At 57.1% G+C, this 16,157-nt stretch overlaps 1 protein-coding gene across 4 annotated transcripts in view; it reads left to right on the top strand.

Moving 5' to 3' along the window:
• The window catches only part of SOX13 (SRY-box transcription factor 13), a 30,937-nt gene extending 15,153 nt beyond the window's left edge, over positions 1-15,784 (top strand). The window contains exons 2-14 of one of the 4 annotated variants that reach the window (XM_070384527.1): positions 2,588-2,786; positions 4,009-4,120; positions 4,263-4,349; positions 5,457-5,629; positions 6,243-6,311; positions 6,710-6,821; positions 9,276-9,361; positions 9,519-9,681; positions 10,038-10,147; positions 10,273-10,369; positions 11,880-12,023; positions 12,836-13,052; positions 13,989-15,784. In XM_070384527.1, coding sequence (XP_070240628.1) covers positions 2,588-2,786; positions 4,009-4,120; positions 4,263-4,349; positions 5,457-5,629; positions 6,243-6,311; positions 6,710-6,821; positions 9,276-9,361; positions 9,519-9,681; positions 10,038-10,147; positions 10,273-10,369; positions 11,880-12,023; positions 12,836-13,052; positions 13,989-14,265 — 1,846 coding nt within the window. In that variant the 3' untranslated portion in view covers positions 14,266-15,784. Of the gene's footprint in view, positions 1-2,587; positions 2,787-3,978; positions 4,121-4,262; positions 4,350-5,456; positions 5,630-6,242; positions 6,312-6,706; positions 6,822-9,275; positions 9,362-9,518; positions 9,682-10,037; positions 10,148-10,272; positions 10,370-11,879; positions 12,024-12,835; positions 13,053-13,988 lie in introns of those variants that run through there. The other 3 variants (XM_005898392.3, XM_070384525.1, XM_070384526.1) reach the window with 3 other exon arrangements.
• Positions 15,785-16,157: the final 373 nt, after the last annotated feature.

The raw sequence follows: 16,157 nt of genomic DNA on the forward strand, positions 1-16,157 counted from the left end.
GCCCGCGGCCCCGCATTGTTCGCCTGTCACACTTCCTTTGGCTTTATTGCCTTTGTCCAACACCCTATTGTCTGATTTCCTTTTGTCCCCCTTTCAGCGCTGCTGTCTTTTATTTTCCAGCCAGCCTGGTTGTTTTCATTTCTTTTGTCTGAAGTTCCTGAGAGGAAGGTTTTATTTTCAGCGGTTTGATTAATTCACAGCTTGAGCCCCGGGTTGTTTGTTATGTAATTGCGGCCCTCGGCTTCGGGATCGCGCCCCTCCCCCGCGCCCCTCCCCGCCCGGGTGGGCCGAGCGCCGGCTTCCTGGCTGCTGGCCGGGCCGCGCGGGGCGGGACCCAGACGCACCCCAGGGCCCTGCTGGGCCGCGCGGGGGTCTCTTCTCCTTTCTCCTCACCCTGCCCTTCCTGGACCCCACACCAAGCCCCCAGGGCACCTTGCCCTTTGAAAGTGGCAAGAGAGTCTGGTCTGGTCTGGTCTGCAGGATGGCATCAGATCGAGCAGATACATCTTATTCGACTGGAATGCTTTCAGTTATTTGAAGTGAAATACTGTGCATGTGTACATCTGTCGTATGTAGCACATCGCATCATTCCTTATAAGAAGCATTTTATACAGAGGTGATGTAATATACAAATATACTGCACCTGCAATTTAATTTGAGGGATGTTTTACTATATATAATTTTTGCCTTACGTTCCCCTCCTAAAAATGTAATGCCCGGGTAAACAAATTTTTTAAAAAGTAACACAGGTTTTCAAACTACTATGTATCAGAATCACCAGGAGGGCTTGTTAAAACAGATTCATGGCCTCACCCACAGAAATCCTGATTTGTGCCTGACCCATGACTTCACCTTTCAAACTAGCCCTCAGGCTATGCCGGCTGCCTCCCTGTGCTGCATTCCAACCGGCTGTGCTCTAACAAAGGCACCAAGCACTCTTCTGAACACCTTGTAAATATCAATTCATCACTTCACACTGTCCATTTTACAGATGAGAAAACACGTACGGAAAGGTTAAGTAACTTGCCCAAGATTACTCAGCAGCTCCTGGAGTAGCTGAGGCAAGACCCATGCCTTCTTGGAACCTGCTGTATGTCCCAGCTGGTCTTGTCTCTGTGACTTTGGAGGGGGAGCAGGTGAGCTCTGGGCATTTGCTGCTCTGGCCTTGAGCCTGGCGTGACCACCGAAAACGACTCCCAGGATCCTGCTCAGCTAGTTGGTGATCCCACACGGCATGGTGTCAGCAACAGAAGTAGGAAATTCAGTCTCTGCTTTCATTACACCGGGGATTGCAGAGGCCCAGAGGGGGCCAGACTCTAATTGAGACTCTAACCAGATCTCTTAAGTATAATACTGTTCTACAATTAGACCAGTTCTGTAAGGAACAAGGGAAATGGGTAGAAGCAATGGCAACCCACTCCAGTACTCTCGCCTGGAAAATCCCATGGACGGAGGAGCCTGGTGGGCTGCAGTCCATGGGGTCGCTAAGAGTCGGGCTCGACTGAGCGACTTCACTTTCACTTTTCACTTTCATGCGATGGAGAGGGAAAATGGCAACCCACTCCAGTGTTCTTGCCTGGAGAATCCCAGGGACAGAGGAGCCTACTGGGCTGCCGTCTATGGGGTCGCACAGAGTCAGACACGACTGAAGCGACTTAGCAGCAGCAGCAGCAGCAGCAACCAGATACAAGAAAATATTTCTCGGAAAGCTACTCATCTCTTAGGTCACTTCAACTCACCTCACTTTTGGTAAATAGACAGATGGATTCAAGGAATAGTTGCAAATACTTCACTTTTATCTTGCCTCTTCTATAAGGAAAACAAAGAACAAGTGTATAGGGTAGTCAATACTTGGTTTCACGTTAGGGGAGTAGGAGGGAGTGTGAAAGTGAAAGTCGCTCAGTCGTGTCCAACTCTTTACAACTCCATGGACCGTAGCCCTCTAGGCTCCTCTGTCCATGGGATTCTCCAGGCAAGAATACTGGAGTGGGTTGCCATTCCCTTCTCCAGGGGAACTTCCCAACCCAGGGATTGAATCCATGTCTCCCGCATTGCAGATGGATTCTTTACTGTGTGAGCCACCAGGGAAGCCCCTGGTGAGTGGTGGAGAGGGAAACAATCTGGCCTCTTCATAAAGAGTAACTGCTACTCAATCCCAGTTATTGCCCCAGGCTAAATTCAAGAGAGTCCAAGCCCAGATTTTTATGTGCTATCTCTTGATTTTTAAATTTTGATAACTAATTACAAATACGTACTTAAACATACACAGACACATACTGTATATATGATCTTGGTTTTACTGGGCTTGGAAACAGCCAGTTAAGTTTCTAGCCTTCTTGGTGGAACCCATCAGCCCGCTAGTCCCAACGCTGCAACAAGCAGGGTACAACAGAAGGCGGCCCAGTCTCCTCTAGGCCTTTCTATTAAAAAAAAAAGGCAGGGGTGGGGGCAGACCAGAATCTTTTCCAGTCACAGTGAGTTCCAAGTGGAGCTGGTCTTTTGTATGAGTGTACCTGTTTGGGGCTGGAGCAGCAGTCACTGCCTGGGGGCTCAGGTCCTCGTCCCGACTCTGCCCCTCCTCCCTCAGGATGTCTATGAGGAGCCCTGGCTCTGCCCAGCTGGTCCTGGATGAAGTTGGCACCATGGTGAACTGTACTGTCAAGGCAGAGGGGAAGAAGGAGCCCTGTTACGAGGACCCCCAAGGCTCGGCCACTGCAGCTGAATCGCAGCCTGGAGACCCAGCCCGCACCCCCCAGAATGGTGCTGACCCGCAAGCTCCAGCCCAGGTGCCCAGCACTCTCTTGGGTCTCCTGGGTCAGGGTCCCCAGCCTGCCTCTGCAGCTCCTGTGCGTGTGCCCATCCCCCCGGCGGATGGGCCAGGCACCACCAGCCTAGCAAGGGGCAGGCAGACGGGTGGGTGGGTGGGTCAGGCTACCTGTCTGAGCAGGACATGGACTCTCGTCTGTCCTCACTCACCTGATACTAACTGCTCGCCTCTGTGTGACTGGTCCTTACCCTTGAGGACTAGTTGAGAAGTAAGATACACGCATTTACAGTCTGGCTTAAAGCTAATCTACCAGCTTTGTCTAATAGTAGACATCTACTACTTTCAAATCTACTGCTGATTCGAGAAAATCAGTCTTATTACCCAAACCAGAGTTTAAATCACTATTAAAGACAATATGATTCCTCATCCTTAAAATGAAGGAGCTGAACTATATGAGTGGTGATGATTCTTTCAGCTCTTAAAAATTCCATGATTCCATTTAAGAGATGTAAAAGGAAATATGTAATCAGAGGCAAATGAGAAAATAAATAAATTTAAATTAAAAAAAAAAAAAAGGCAAATGAGTGAAAATGAGGAGAGTTTTAGGGCTCTGAGGAGGGATCCAGCCAGGAGGAGTAGGCGAAAGGGGGCTGGAAGTAGGGGTAGTGAATCAAGGAGGACTTCCTGGAGGAATAAGACTTTAAGCTGAGCCTTAAAGAATGGAGAAGACTCAGATGAGAAGAGGAGAAAGTGGGCAATGTCTGAAAGAGAATGGGAGTGGGGACCCTGAAAGTAACCAGCCAGGCTGGAGTGTAGTGCATGCAAGGGAGGAATAATTAATAGCTGACTTTTGGCCTTTGCCTCTGCAATGGCAAACCTCATTCACATTCCCTAACTCCTTTGATCCCAGCTACAATCCTATGTCAAAAGGAGGTATAAGTATTTCCATTTTCAGAAGAGGGAGGTCAGGTTCATAGAAGTTCAGGAACTCATATGGGATTAAGCACATTGTGAGTCAGTGAGCCCAGATCTCTTGTCTTAAAACCTTTTGTTCTTTTCACGAAATCGATTAAGCCGAGTCAGAGCAAAGGTCGGGAGGTGGGGAGAGAGGGCCCTACTGAAGGCTGGGAGCTGGGTAGATTCTGGGGTTCCCCAGGGCATACATCCCTGGAGTGCTCAGCGCCACCCCCCTCCTGTCCCTCTTGTCTTAGGGTGACAGGGACATTCAGTGTGTCTCGCAGGACAGCAGCTCCCTGGAGAACAGTGAGTCCCCAGAACCCAGGAGACCAGGAGGTTCCGAGGCTGCTTCTGGAAGCCAGGAGAAGCTGGACTTCAACAGAAACTTAAAAGAAGGTGAGACGTCTGCCCAAGTTAGAGATGGGGGCCTGGTGGGGCGGTCTTAGGATGGTGCTTCTCAGCCTTCTGCCCAAGTTAGAGATGGGGCCTGGTGGGGTGGTCTTAGGACGGTGCTTCTCAGCCTTCTGGTGTTTTCCAGTTGTGCCGGCCATCGAGAAGTTGCTGTCCAGTGGCTGGAAGGAGAAGTTCCTGGGAAGGAGCTCTGTGGAAACCAAAGATGTCAAAGGTGAAGGCCCATGTGGGTGGGCAAGGGGGAGACATCTGAACCCCCTTCCCTTCTCTAGGCCTGCAGGGCAATTTCTGGGGTTCTTGGCTCCCTCACACATGACCTGTGCCCCTCTGGCTGCTGCCTGGCCCTAGGGGTCAGCACCATTCTCCACCCAAGCGCTGGACCTATTTCCGTGCAGCAGAGGCCTGGTGGGAATCAAGTCCCCTGGGACCCTTGTGACCTTGGGCATGTCATTGCCACTTCCCATATCTCACTATGAAATGGAATGTTCCCTCTCACTGCTGGAAATTCTAGGCCATCAGGACCTCACTCAGTACAATAAAGTGTGTTTGCTTAGGTTCACTCCCAGTGTGGTGGTTTAATTTTCCGAGAGGAAACTTTAAAATAATGCAGATCCCCAGATTCGAGACTCACAAAGGATAGGGACCTAGGCATCTGTATATTTCAAAGGTTCCCTGAGTAATTCTGATGCAAATGGTCTGTATCCTGGCACTTAGGAGTAACTGCTATATCTGATATGAGCCGCACTGGAGACAAGTTAGACATCGCTAGCTCAGGGCCGTGTACCAGATCCACGACTGAGCTTTACATTCAGTTCCCATTACCCTCACAGCAGCCCTGTGAGGTGATGATCACGGTGCTTATTTATAGATTCAAAAAACCATAAAGTGCAGAGAAGTTGGTCGCTTGCCCAACAGCTCCTGGGGGGGAATGGGTTAATAGCAGAATTTGAACCCAGATCTGTCTTGCTCCAAAGCCTGCCCGTGTCCCTCTGGACTCTCCTGCGGGACAGTTATCCACCTGGCCCTATGGCGCTGGGCTCTTGAGGACACCCCAGGGGTGGGCCAGGCCTGAGACGTCCCACCATCAGCATTTCCAGGGCCTGGAAGAGCAGCTGATGGTGGGGAACTTCCCAGAGCGACCAGTGGTCAGCTGACTAGATGAGGAGCCTGCTCCAGGGCAAGGATCATGTTCTGGTCTTCTCTGTGGTCCAGTCCCTGGCACGGCCCTGGGGGATAGCAATTGCTCAGTGTCCTACAGATGAACTGGTGGACAGATGAACAGACAAAAATTGTCAACAATGGCTCTTTCCCTGTGGAGCAGGGACCAAGGAGAGCCTGGCGGAGAAGGAGCTGCAGCTTCTGGTCATGATCCACCAGCTGTCCGCCCTGCGGGACCAGCTCCTGACAGCGCACTCAGAGCAGAAGAACATGGCCGCGATGCTCCTGGAGAAGCAGCAGCAGCAGATGGAGCTGGCCCGGCAGCAGCAGGAGCAGGTGGGCCCTGCTCCCCGGGGCGGGCACCCTCAGAGCATAGCAGGGAGCATGGTGGGCCCTGCTCCCCGGGGTGGGCACCCTCAGGGCACAGCGAGGAGCGTGGGGCGGGCACCCTCAGAGCACAGTAGGGAGCATGGTGGGCCCTGCTCCCCAGGGTGGGCACCTTCAGGGCACAGCGGAGAGCATGGGGGACCCTGCTTCCCAGGGCAGGCACCTTCAGGACACAGCAGGGAGCGTGGGGCAGGCCTGGCTGGTGCAGGCTGAGGCTGTGGGCGGGTGGGGAGGGGGCCACAGGAAGGGGCTGGGATTCCCGCCTCTGGGGTTCATCAGTCCTTGCAAGAGGACCAGGGTGGAGGTTGCTGGGGGAGCTCTGAGCGAAAGCAACCAGCTGCTTCCTGCCCACCCTCCCTGTCTGGTCTCTAAGGGCGAGCTCTGCAAAGGGAGAGTAAATCCTGAGGGCTGGCCGGCTGGCTTCTTATCCTGTCCAGCTATCCTGCCTGTCTGTCCACTGGTGTGGAAGGCAGGCTATGGATGGGGCTGCAAAGGCTTATGGGAAGTGGGATCCTGGAGCCTAATGTCCACACTCCCATTGCCTCCTCTTTCCTTCTGCTAGATCGCTAAGCAGCAGCAACAGCTGATTCAGCAGCAGCACAAAATCAACCTCCTTCAGCAGCAGATCCAGGTAAAGGGGGGAGGGCTGGGCTCTGGGAGGGCTGGAGGCTGAGGGGCTGACACCAGTGTGCACAGGTTTTGTGAACAGGGAAAGACAGTGGCTGTGGATTGAGCAGAACCACTGAAGCATGACCCTAAGCATGGGGGCTCATGTTTGCTCTAGCCCCTTCCCTTGTTTTTGTCCCCCGTTTCAAGGGCAGGGCCCAGAATATCTTCCTCCCAGCGGGGATCTGAGGGAGCAGACAGGGGCCCACAGAGTGGATGTGGGGTCAGATGGATCCTTTTGAAAACTGCCCTCAGCCCATGTCTCTCTTCCCCTGGTCCACCCTCTGTTTCCAGGCCTGACCACACCTGGGTAACTGGTTGGGACCCCCAGGGACTTACCCAGTGTTTCTTTGCCCTCAGCAGGTCAACATGCCTTACGTCATGATTCCAGCCTTCCCCCCAAGCCACCAACCTCTGCCCGTTACCCCCGACTCCCAGCTGGCTCTGCCTATTCAGCCCATCCCCTGCAAGCCAGGTGAGTGCGGGCGGGGAGGGCCGGCCTGAGGTCAGGGAAGGAGCCCAGGGATCGCAGTCGTCCATCGGTTTGCAGTGTCACCTTTCTGGGTCTAAGTTTGGGATCTGTCTAGTCAAAAAATAATCCCTTCTTTCTGAATTTCACTGGGAGAATGAAAAGAAATAGCACATAACCATGAAGTGCTTTCCAGACTAAGGATGTTGCCAATCTAGGTCTAGTCTCCCAGTTCTGGGACACTTCCTGTACCAGAATATTAATACTTGAATGTTAACTCACTTATACATCTCCCGAATTCACACTCCTGCTTTGCTCTGCCCCGTCACGGGACTTGGTGACTGCAGAACAGAGCACCAACCATGCGTCCGGTGCTGACGAGTTGCTGGGCAGCCATGAGGTGATAAAATGTGGACTCTGAGCTCAAGGAATTTATGGTCCCAGGAGGGAGACAGCAGAGTACCTGGGAGGGCTTCTTGTGGTGCTCACTTGGGTCCTGGGGGTGCAGACTTATGAGCATGAAGCTGGGAACGGAGGGTGGAGGGCCAGGGCCTGGATCCTGGGGCCGGAAGCCCAGTGGGGTGTCGGAGTGAGACGGCAGCAAGTGGGACACGCCTGGGGAGGGCAGCAGGGCTGAGCACAGACTCTGGAATTTATCTGTAGGATGTGGGATGCGCCTGGACGTTTCAGTAGAGGCCGCGTTGTCACTGGCTATGGGTGGTGGGGAACAGGGTGGGTACCAGGTGGAGTTGAGACCAGGTCGGGGGCTGTTGGGGGGATTCTTGAGATGGGGGTGACAGCCCGAATGAAGGCAGCGTGGGATGGAGGCGGCGAGGGAGCTGTGAGCACAGAGTCCTTATGAGCGGCCCTGGGGGCAGGCGGAGGTGCTGCCCGTCACTGGTCCAGGAGGGGAGCAGGTTTTAAGTCAGCTCCCTTTGGGTGATGTTCCCGTTCCGCCTGAGAGACGGCAGAGGAAATCCAGTGTGGGTCCAGCACCAAGACCTTTGGGCTGCAGGCACAATTCCTGGGTCAGCCCCCCGATTCAGGGTGGAGGCAGGGAAAACATAAAGGCCTGGAAAGTCAGGCCCTGCTTTGAGGGCAGCTTTCTGGGGTGAAGGCATGGGAACTGGAGGGTGGAGCGGGGTGAAGGGGAGGGCGGGTTGCACAAAACCACAGCACCTCCAGGTGTTCACGGGCTGAGCTGCAGGGCTGGGGAGGGCAGAGCCTGTGCCAGGATGGGACCACAGCCTCGTGGAAAAGGGAGACAGGAAATACATTTTGGGAGACCTGCACTGGCCAGGCTACCACCTGCTTCATCTGCTCCCAGATCCTAGTGGGCAGGGAGCCCTGTGGCCACCAGCTGCGCTGCCAGCTTGCGAGCGTTAGTTCTACGGCCCGTAGAACAGGGTCCAAATTCCCAGGCTCGGCCTTCACAGGCCACAAGCCCCGCTGATCCACGCATGGCACCCTCACTTGCCACCTTCTGCTTTGGCACCCGCCCGCCGCCGCTGCACCTGCCCACCCACTGACACCTCCCCTCCCCCTGGGAGGCCTGCTCCAGTCTCCCCAGCTGAACAGAGTTGTCTGGCATGCCACACACACAGCCCGTATCACCACCGATCATGTCGGCAGAGGCTTATCTCCATGGCTCATCTCTCCATCTCGATTGTCAAGTCAGTGAGGCTGGGCCTCCTTGAGGGAGAATGAGCCCAGCTAGGCAGAAGAGAGCTAGTGCCTGTAGAGGGTAAGACCTGGGTTCAGATCTCAGTGCTCCACTCATTAGCTGTATGAGCACCTGTGTCATTTCTCCTGGTCTCAGTTTCATTATCTGTAAAATGGGATGATGTAAACTGAGTACCTATTAATTTGCCACACACTAGGGATTCTCTTGCTAATGCACATAAGACAGACTACAAACCAGGTAGCTGCTTTTGTAGCCTGCACGTGCATGCACGTGTGCTAAGTCACTTCAGTCATGTCCAGCTCTTTCGACCCTATAGACCGTAGCCCGCCAGGTTCCTCTCTCCATGGAATTCCAGGCAAGAACACTGGAGTGGGTTGCTATGCCCTCCTCCAGGGGATCTTCCCAATCCAGAGATCAAACCTGCGTCTCTTAAGTCTCCTGCAGTGGCAGGCAGGCTCTTTACCACTAGCACCACCTGGGAAAGCCCCCCAGCCTGTAGTAGGTACAAAATCCGTAGAAGGAGTAGAGCTCATCTTGCTGTTGGGTGGGAACTCCATAGTCAGTGAGTTGGGAAGGGCAGGAACAGGGTGAAGAAACGGGGTTGGGGGTGGGCACAGGAGGCCTCGGCAGCACTCTGGGGCTGGGAGGCAGTGGTTGGAAGCAAGCTGGGCCTTCTCCGAGCCTCCGCCCGCTTTGAGCTGCTGGGACCTCGTCAAGCAGGGTGTCTGCTGTTCTGTGCTCACACAGGACTTTTCTCCTTGCCGCCTTTTCCATAGTGGAGTATCCGCTGCAGCTACTGCACAGCCCCCCCGCCCCAGTGGTGAAGAGGCCTGGGGCCTTGCCAGCCCACCACCCCCTGCAGGTACCGCCCCCCACCGGCCCGGCTCCCTCGGGGATGGGGGCTCCTTTGTGTTCCCCTACTTCTACCCTCGTTTCCCTCCTCCTTGTCTCCTCCGCTCCGCTCTGGCCCACGTGCCCCTGGCCCCTCTTGAGTTGCTGACCCTTGGCGCCTCCCTCAGGAACCCTCCCAACCGCTGAACCTCACGGCCAAGCCCAAGGCTTCAGAGCTGCCTAATTCCTCCAGCTCCCCCAACCTGAAGCTGAGCAACTGCGGACCACGTCCCCCAAGCCACGGGGCCCCCACGCTGGACCTGCAGGCCAATCCCCCTAGCCTGCCTTTGGGTAAGCCCCCCACGCCTTTCAGTGCTAAGGGAGAGTGAAGAGGGTGGGATCTGAACAGGTCCGTGACAGTTTCTATGACCAGGGGTTAGACTCGCTCCTTTCAGCCCCCTTGAGTTTCAGCACTCGGCGTCCCAGAGACCCTCCCTGCTCTCCCCCCTGGATCTGACTGGGCAGCAACCCCACCATCAGGGATCTAGGCCTTTCTCCCGTCTGTCTGTGGGCACCAGGACTCCACGTCAATGGCGCCCTTGGGGGTGTGCAGGGCAGCAGAGGGGAGGACGGTGCATCACCCCAGGGGTCGTAAGACATGACCTCGCTCAGTCACCCCTCTGCTCCTCTCCCCGCCCTCTCCCCAGGCTTCCTCGGTGAAGGGGACGCTGTCACCAAAGCCATCCAGGATGCCCGACAGCTGCTGCACGGCCACAGCGGAGCCTTAGACACTTCCCCCAGTGCCCCCTTCCGTAAGGTAGGGCCCCCTCCCCTGCACCCGGGGAGCCAGGGGGACACAGAGGCCGAGGCTACTGAAGGGAAAGCAGGGCAGGGAGTGGGGTGTACAGAGGGGGCTGATGTATGAGTTCCCTGTCTCCCCAGGACCTCATTAGCGTGGACACATCTCCAGCCAAGGAGCGGCTGGAGGACAGCTGTGTGCACCCACTGGAAGAAGCCATGCTGGGCTGTGACATGGACGGTGAGGATCTGTGGCCGTTCCTGCTCCCCACCAGGGCCAGGGCAGACCTGGGGTGTCTGTCTGCAACCCCTTCTCCCCTAGGCGGTCTGTGGAGTCCCCTTACGGGTCCCTCCCTTGTCTGTCTCTTGTCCCTAGGCCCCTGCCGGTCTTCCCTGGCTGCTGCAGGAGGCTTCAGTGACCCCTGGTGGTGACAGAAGGGAAGTCCTTCTGCCAGCCCTGCAGGACTCTCCTTACCCCACACTGGCTGCCCTGGGGGACTCTCCTTACCCCACGCTGGCTGCCCTGGGGGACTCTCCTTACCCCACATTAACTGCCCTGGAGGACACTCCTTACCCACACTAGCTGCCCTGGAGGACTCTCCTTACCCGACTCTGGCTGCCCTGGAGGACACTCCTTACCCCACGCTGGCTGCCCTGGAGGACTCTCCTTACCCCACTCTGGCTGCCCTGGGGGACTCTCCTTACCCCACATTACCCCACACTGTCTACCCTGGAGGACTCTCCTTACCCCACGCTGGCTGCCCTAGGGGACTCTCCTTATCCAACACTGTCTGCCCTGGAGGACTCTCCTTACCCCACGCTGGCTGCCCTGGGGGACTCTCCTTACCTTACACTAACTGCCCTGGGGGACTCTCCTTACCCCACGCTGGCTGCCCTGGTGGACTCTCCTTACCCTACACTAACTGCCCTGGAGGACTCTCCTTACCCCACGCTGGCTGCCCTGGAGGACTCTCCTTACCTTACACTAACTGCCCTGGGGGACTCTCCTTACCCCACGCTGGCTGCCCTGGTGGACTCTCCTTACCCTACACTAACTGCCCTGGAGGACTCTCCTTACCCTACACTAACTGCCCTGGAGGACTCTCCTTACCCTACACTAACTGCCCTGGAGGACTCTCCTTACCCTACACTGGCTGCCCTGGAGGACTCTCCTTACCCCACGCTGTCTGCCCTGGAGGACTCTCCTTACCCCATACTGGCTGCCCTGGAAGACTCTCCTTACCCCACACTGGCTGCCCTGGGGGACTCTCCTTACGCTACACTAACTGCCCTGGAGGACACTCCTTACCCCACACTGGCTGCCCTGGAGGACTCTCCTTACCCCACGCTGTCTGCCCTGGAGGACTCTCCTTACCCCATACTGGCTGCCCTGGAAGACTCTCCTTACCCCACACTGGCTGCCCTGGGGGACTCTCCTTACGCTACACTAACTGCCCTGGAGGACACTCCTTACCCCACACTGGCTGCCCTGGAGGACTCTCCTTACCCCACGCTGGCTGCCCTGGAGGACTCTCCTTACCCCACGCTGGCTGCCCTGGGGGACTCTCCTTACCCCACGCTGGCTGCCCTGGGGGACTCTCCTTACCCCACGCTGGCTGCCCTGGGGGACTCTCCTTACCCCACGCTGGCTGCCCTGGGGGACTCTCCTTACTCCACGCTGGCTGCCCTGGGGGATTCTCCTTGCCACAGGCGGGCTCCCCATCCAGGCTGATTCCTCCCCTGCTCCCCAGGCTCCCGCCACTTCCCTGAGTCCCGGAACAGCAGTCACATCAAGCGGCCCATGAACGCCTTCATGGTGTGGGCCAAGGACGAGAGAAGGAAGATCCTCCAAGCCTTCCCAGACATGCACAACTCCAGCATCAGCAAGATTCTCGGTGAGGGCCAGTGGGGTCTCAGGGCTGGGGGTTGGGGAACAGGGTATGGGCCCTCTCGGAGCCATAGTCCAGCAGGATGGCTGCAGGAGTCAGCTGGGTCTAACTGGGCCTCACTGGGTGAGGGCCCAAGCCATGGTGAACTCCACCAGAGTCTGCCGGTGTTTGGGAACCAGACAGGAAGCAGGGCCGGGGGTCCTAGAGTCTTGTACCATGGTGGGGCTCTTCTGCACCCGTGAACTTGGGGGAGAGAGTGTACGTGTGCACATTCTCTAGCTCCCCCTCTCCTATCTCTCCCTAACATTGTCCTCCTCTTTGCCCAGACCCTTGGAGCTGGCTCTGGCAGGAAGCAAGAGAGACGTATTCTTGGGTTGTCAGTAGAAAGGATTTTGAAAGTATACATCCTCTTTGGGGGCCAAGGAGAAATGGAGGGCAGGGCAGGTGGGGTTCAAAAAAGCAGCTGTTTTCAAGCCTCAGCTCCTCCAGTTTAGGCCTCTGGTTATTGTTGAGGGCCTGGGGGGCTACTCTTTTACTTATGCAAATCATGCAGACCAGAGGCTTCCCAGAGTGCCAGGTAGTTTGATATGTGGGTGGGGGCTGTGTCTTAAGCTAGCAATTGGGTATCCTTCCACCTGCCAACCTCATTCATTTGCTCAGTATCCGTGGAGCTCCCATACTGGGCCAGGCCCTTGCTGTGTATATATGATTGCACATGTATCTGGGACCCAAAACCTTCGTGGGGCTTCCAGTGCCCGCAGGGGGCGGGCTGTGTCAGCAGAGCCCAGCGCTGACCGCCTGCCCTGGGTCTGGGCCAGGCTCCCGCTGGAAGTCCATGAGCAACCAGGAGAAACAGCCTTACTACGAGGAGCAGGCCAGACTGAGCAGGCAGCACCTGGAGAAGTACCCAGACTACAAGTACAAGCCGCGGCCCAAGCGCACCTGCATCGTGGAGGGCAAGCGGCTGCGGGTGGGCGAGTACAAGGCTCTGATGAGGACGCGGCGCCAGGATGCCCGCCAGAGCTACGCGACCCCGTGAGCGGCCTGTCCGCGGCTGCGCGCGCGTGCGTGTGTGTGTGAGAGAGAGAGAGAGTGAGTGTGACAGGGGTTAGTGTGGGCTTCCTACACGACCCCGTGAGCGGCCCGCCCGTGGCTGCGGCTGCGCGCGCACATGTGTGTGTGAGAGTGAGCGACTGGGGTTAGTGTGGGCTTCCAGGGGATCTGTGTGCATTTGTGTGTGTGTGTGTGTGTGTGTGTGTGTGTGAGCGACAGGGGTTAGTGTGGGCTTCCAGGGGAGCTGTGCGTGTGTGTATGTGTGTGAGAGTGAGCAACAGGGATTAGTGTGGGCTTTCAGGGGAGCTGTGCATGTGTGTGTGTGAGAGTGAGCGACAGGGGTTAGTGTGGGCTTCCAGGAGAGCTGTGTGTGTGTGTGTGTGTGTGTGTGTGTGAGCGACGGGTTAGTGTGGGCTGTCTTTTGGCTGTGTGTGTGCGTGTGGCTGCAGGGATGACTGTGACTGGTGAGTCCCTGGTGGCTCAGGATACAGATTTGTGACTGGGGACTAGCAGGTGTCTAGAGAAATGTGCCTGTGGATCCCATTTTTGACAAACTCGAAAAATTCAGGGGTACTAAAGATCATACAGAGGATTCGTGACTTGACCAAAGCAGGCATCCCAGTGGATTCCTTTAAATAGGAAACTCACTGGGGCATACGAAATATACTGCTTTCCCAAACTGAATTCACACACAATCCTCTAGGAATATCTGAACGTGTGGCCCTGGGGCTGCATGGGCTGGGGGTGGGTGGGGGCAGGTCTGTAAATTTGCCATCAGAAAAGCGCCAGGGAGCAGGTGTGTGTGTCTTGGAGCCAGAAGGGTGGGAGTAGGAGGACGTGCCCTGAGGAGGCCCAGAGGAGAGTGGGCCTGGGGTCGAAGTCAGAACACCTGTAACCGCGCCTGTCCTCCGCCCGCAGCCAGCAGACCAGCCAGGTGCAGATGAGCCCCTCAGAAGTCCTGTACCCGCGGGTGGCAGGCGTGCCCCTGGCACAGCCCCTGGTGGAGCACTGTGTGCCCCGCGGCCTGGACCCGAACATGCCGGTCATCGTCAACACCTGCAGCCTCAGGGAGGAGGGCGAGGGCACAGAGGACAGGCACTCAGCGGCTGACGGTGAGGTGTACCGGTACAGCGAGGACGAGGACTCGGAGGGCGAGGAGAAGAGCGACGGGGAGCTGGTGGTGCTCACGGACTGATCCCGGCGGCCCGGGCCTGGCCCTCCTCCCTGCGGAGACCTGGGCACAGCCACCCCACCCACTGGTACTTGGACTCGGGCCTGCCGGAAGATGGGCACAGCTGTGCGTGCGCAGATGCCTGCGCCATGGGAGATGACCCCTCCGCACACCCACTGTGGGCACACTGAGGTGCTGGTGGCCTCGGTGGTGATGGGCTGGGCTCGCCGAGCTCCACTGGGGCGCTTGGGGCTCGTGGCCAGGGGGCACTGTGTGACTGCCCCTTCTGCAGGTCTGCCCGTCCTGGGGGTATGGCAGCTACAGACCTGTTCCTCTAGGGCCGCAGTCTTTCATTTCCATTCTTGTTCTGGCTGGACCAGCAACCGTGGGACCAATCTGCACCCCAGCATCACCACCACAGTACCCCAGATGGCTCCTGGGACCACCAGGATCACTTTGTGCACAAAGGTCTGGCTGTCCTTGCCGTCTTTACCTTCTGCCAAGCCTTTCGTGTCTCTGGCTGCTGCGTGTGCACGTGTGTGTGCGCATGTGTGCGTGTGTGCGTGTGTTTTCGTCTGTTCTCGCATCGCATGAGGTATTTATTGAGTGCCGGGGCCGCCGCTGAGCTCCCGCGGGTGTCTCCTGGTGCCACTCTTGCTTCTCTGGGGGGCTCTGTGCCTCTCTTTGTCCCCGAATTGCTACCTCTCCACGTCAGTCTAGGCGTCTCAGGCTCTGTGCGTCCTTACTGCGTTTCTGTCCTTGCCTCTTTGCAGGGCCTGTTTGGGTCTCTCCCTTCCCCAGTGCCCGCCCTTGCCCCTCTGGCACCCACTGGGTCTCTGCAGGCCCCAGTCTGCCCCGGGTCCCCGGGCACCCCCCTGCTCCTGCCCACTCCGTCACTGCCTCCCTGACCCCTGGAGCCACTTCCAGCTCCCGCGGCTGGGGACGTACTAGCCTCCAGAGGGCCCTGTCCTGCTGCCTCAGCCCCGTCCCAACCTGAGTGCCAGGAGCGGGGCAGAGCCCTGGCGGTGCCCCTTCTGTAAGCGCCAGGAAACTGGGAGGGCTCTTGAGGCCACGGGGCTCCACGCCCCTCTGGAGCCGGAGGTGGGCGGGCTCCGTGTTCTAGGGGGCTTCGTCCTCTTCCCCTGCCCCCCGCCTGCTGCCCCCTCCCCTGCCCCACGCCACACCAAGAGCTTGCCCGGGTCCTGGTCCCTTTCACAGAGGCTTTCCCCAAGAAAATCAAATCCTGATGGCACCTGACTCCAAAGGTCCGGAAGAGCCCTGGGCAGGGTGGGGAGGGAACCCACACCCCACAGGGACAGATGTGGAGCTTCTGTCTGTTCCCCCGTCTTCCCCCTGCTCCTGCCCCACGCCCAGCTTTTCTCCAGCTGTTTCTTTTTTTTATGACTGTAAACATAGATAGTGCTTTATTTTGTTAATAATAAGATAATGATTAGTAACTTAACCAGCACATTTCTCCTGTTTACACTTGGGGGGATTTTTTGTGTTTTGTTGATATAATAAAGACAGACCGTCTCAGAATCTGGCCCTTGCCTGGATGGGTTAGGGTTAGGGTTAGCCCCAGCCCGGCACCACTGCCCCTGGTGGCAGCCCCGTGGAGCCGAGGAGGAGACATCCCAGGCCAAGGAGGCCAGGCTAGACGCCCCCCAGAGCCGACACGCGATGGGCCACCTCTGCTTCAAGGAGGGGAGCCCAGCCTTACCACAGCGCCCCCTCACGTCCGAAGAAGAGAACGCAGTGTTAGGAGCACCGTGGTAAGAGGCAGGAACTCAGGAAGCTCTCCCCAGAACTGGCCGTGTGGTCCTGTGTGTGTGCTGGGGGGACGTCGTCTCCCCTGCATGCCTCATTACCCTCATCTGAGAAACAAGGATGCTGTGCCTTAGCCAGGGCTCTTTTCC

Source organism: Bos mutus, chromosome 16 (assembly GCF_027580195.1).
Source record: "Bos mutus isolate GX-2022 chromosome 16, NWIPB_WYAK_1.1, whole genome shotgun sequence".
NCBI classification, from domain to species: domain Eukaryota; kingdom Metazoa; phylum Chordata; class Mammalia; order Artiodactyla; family Bovidae; genus Bos; species Bos mutus.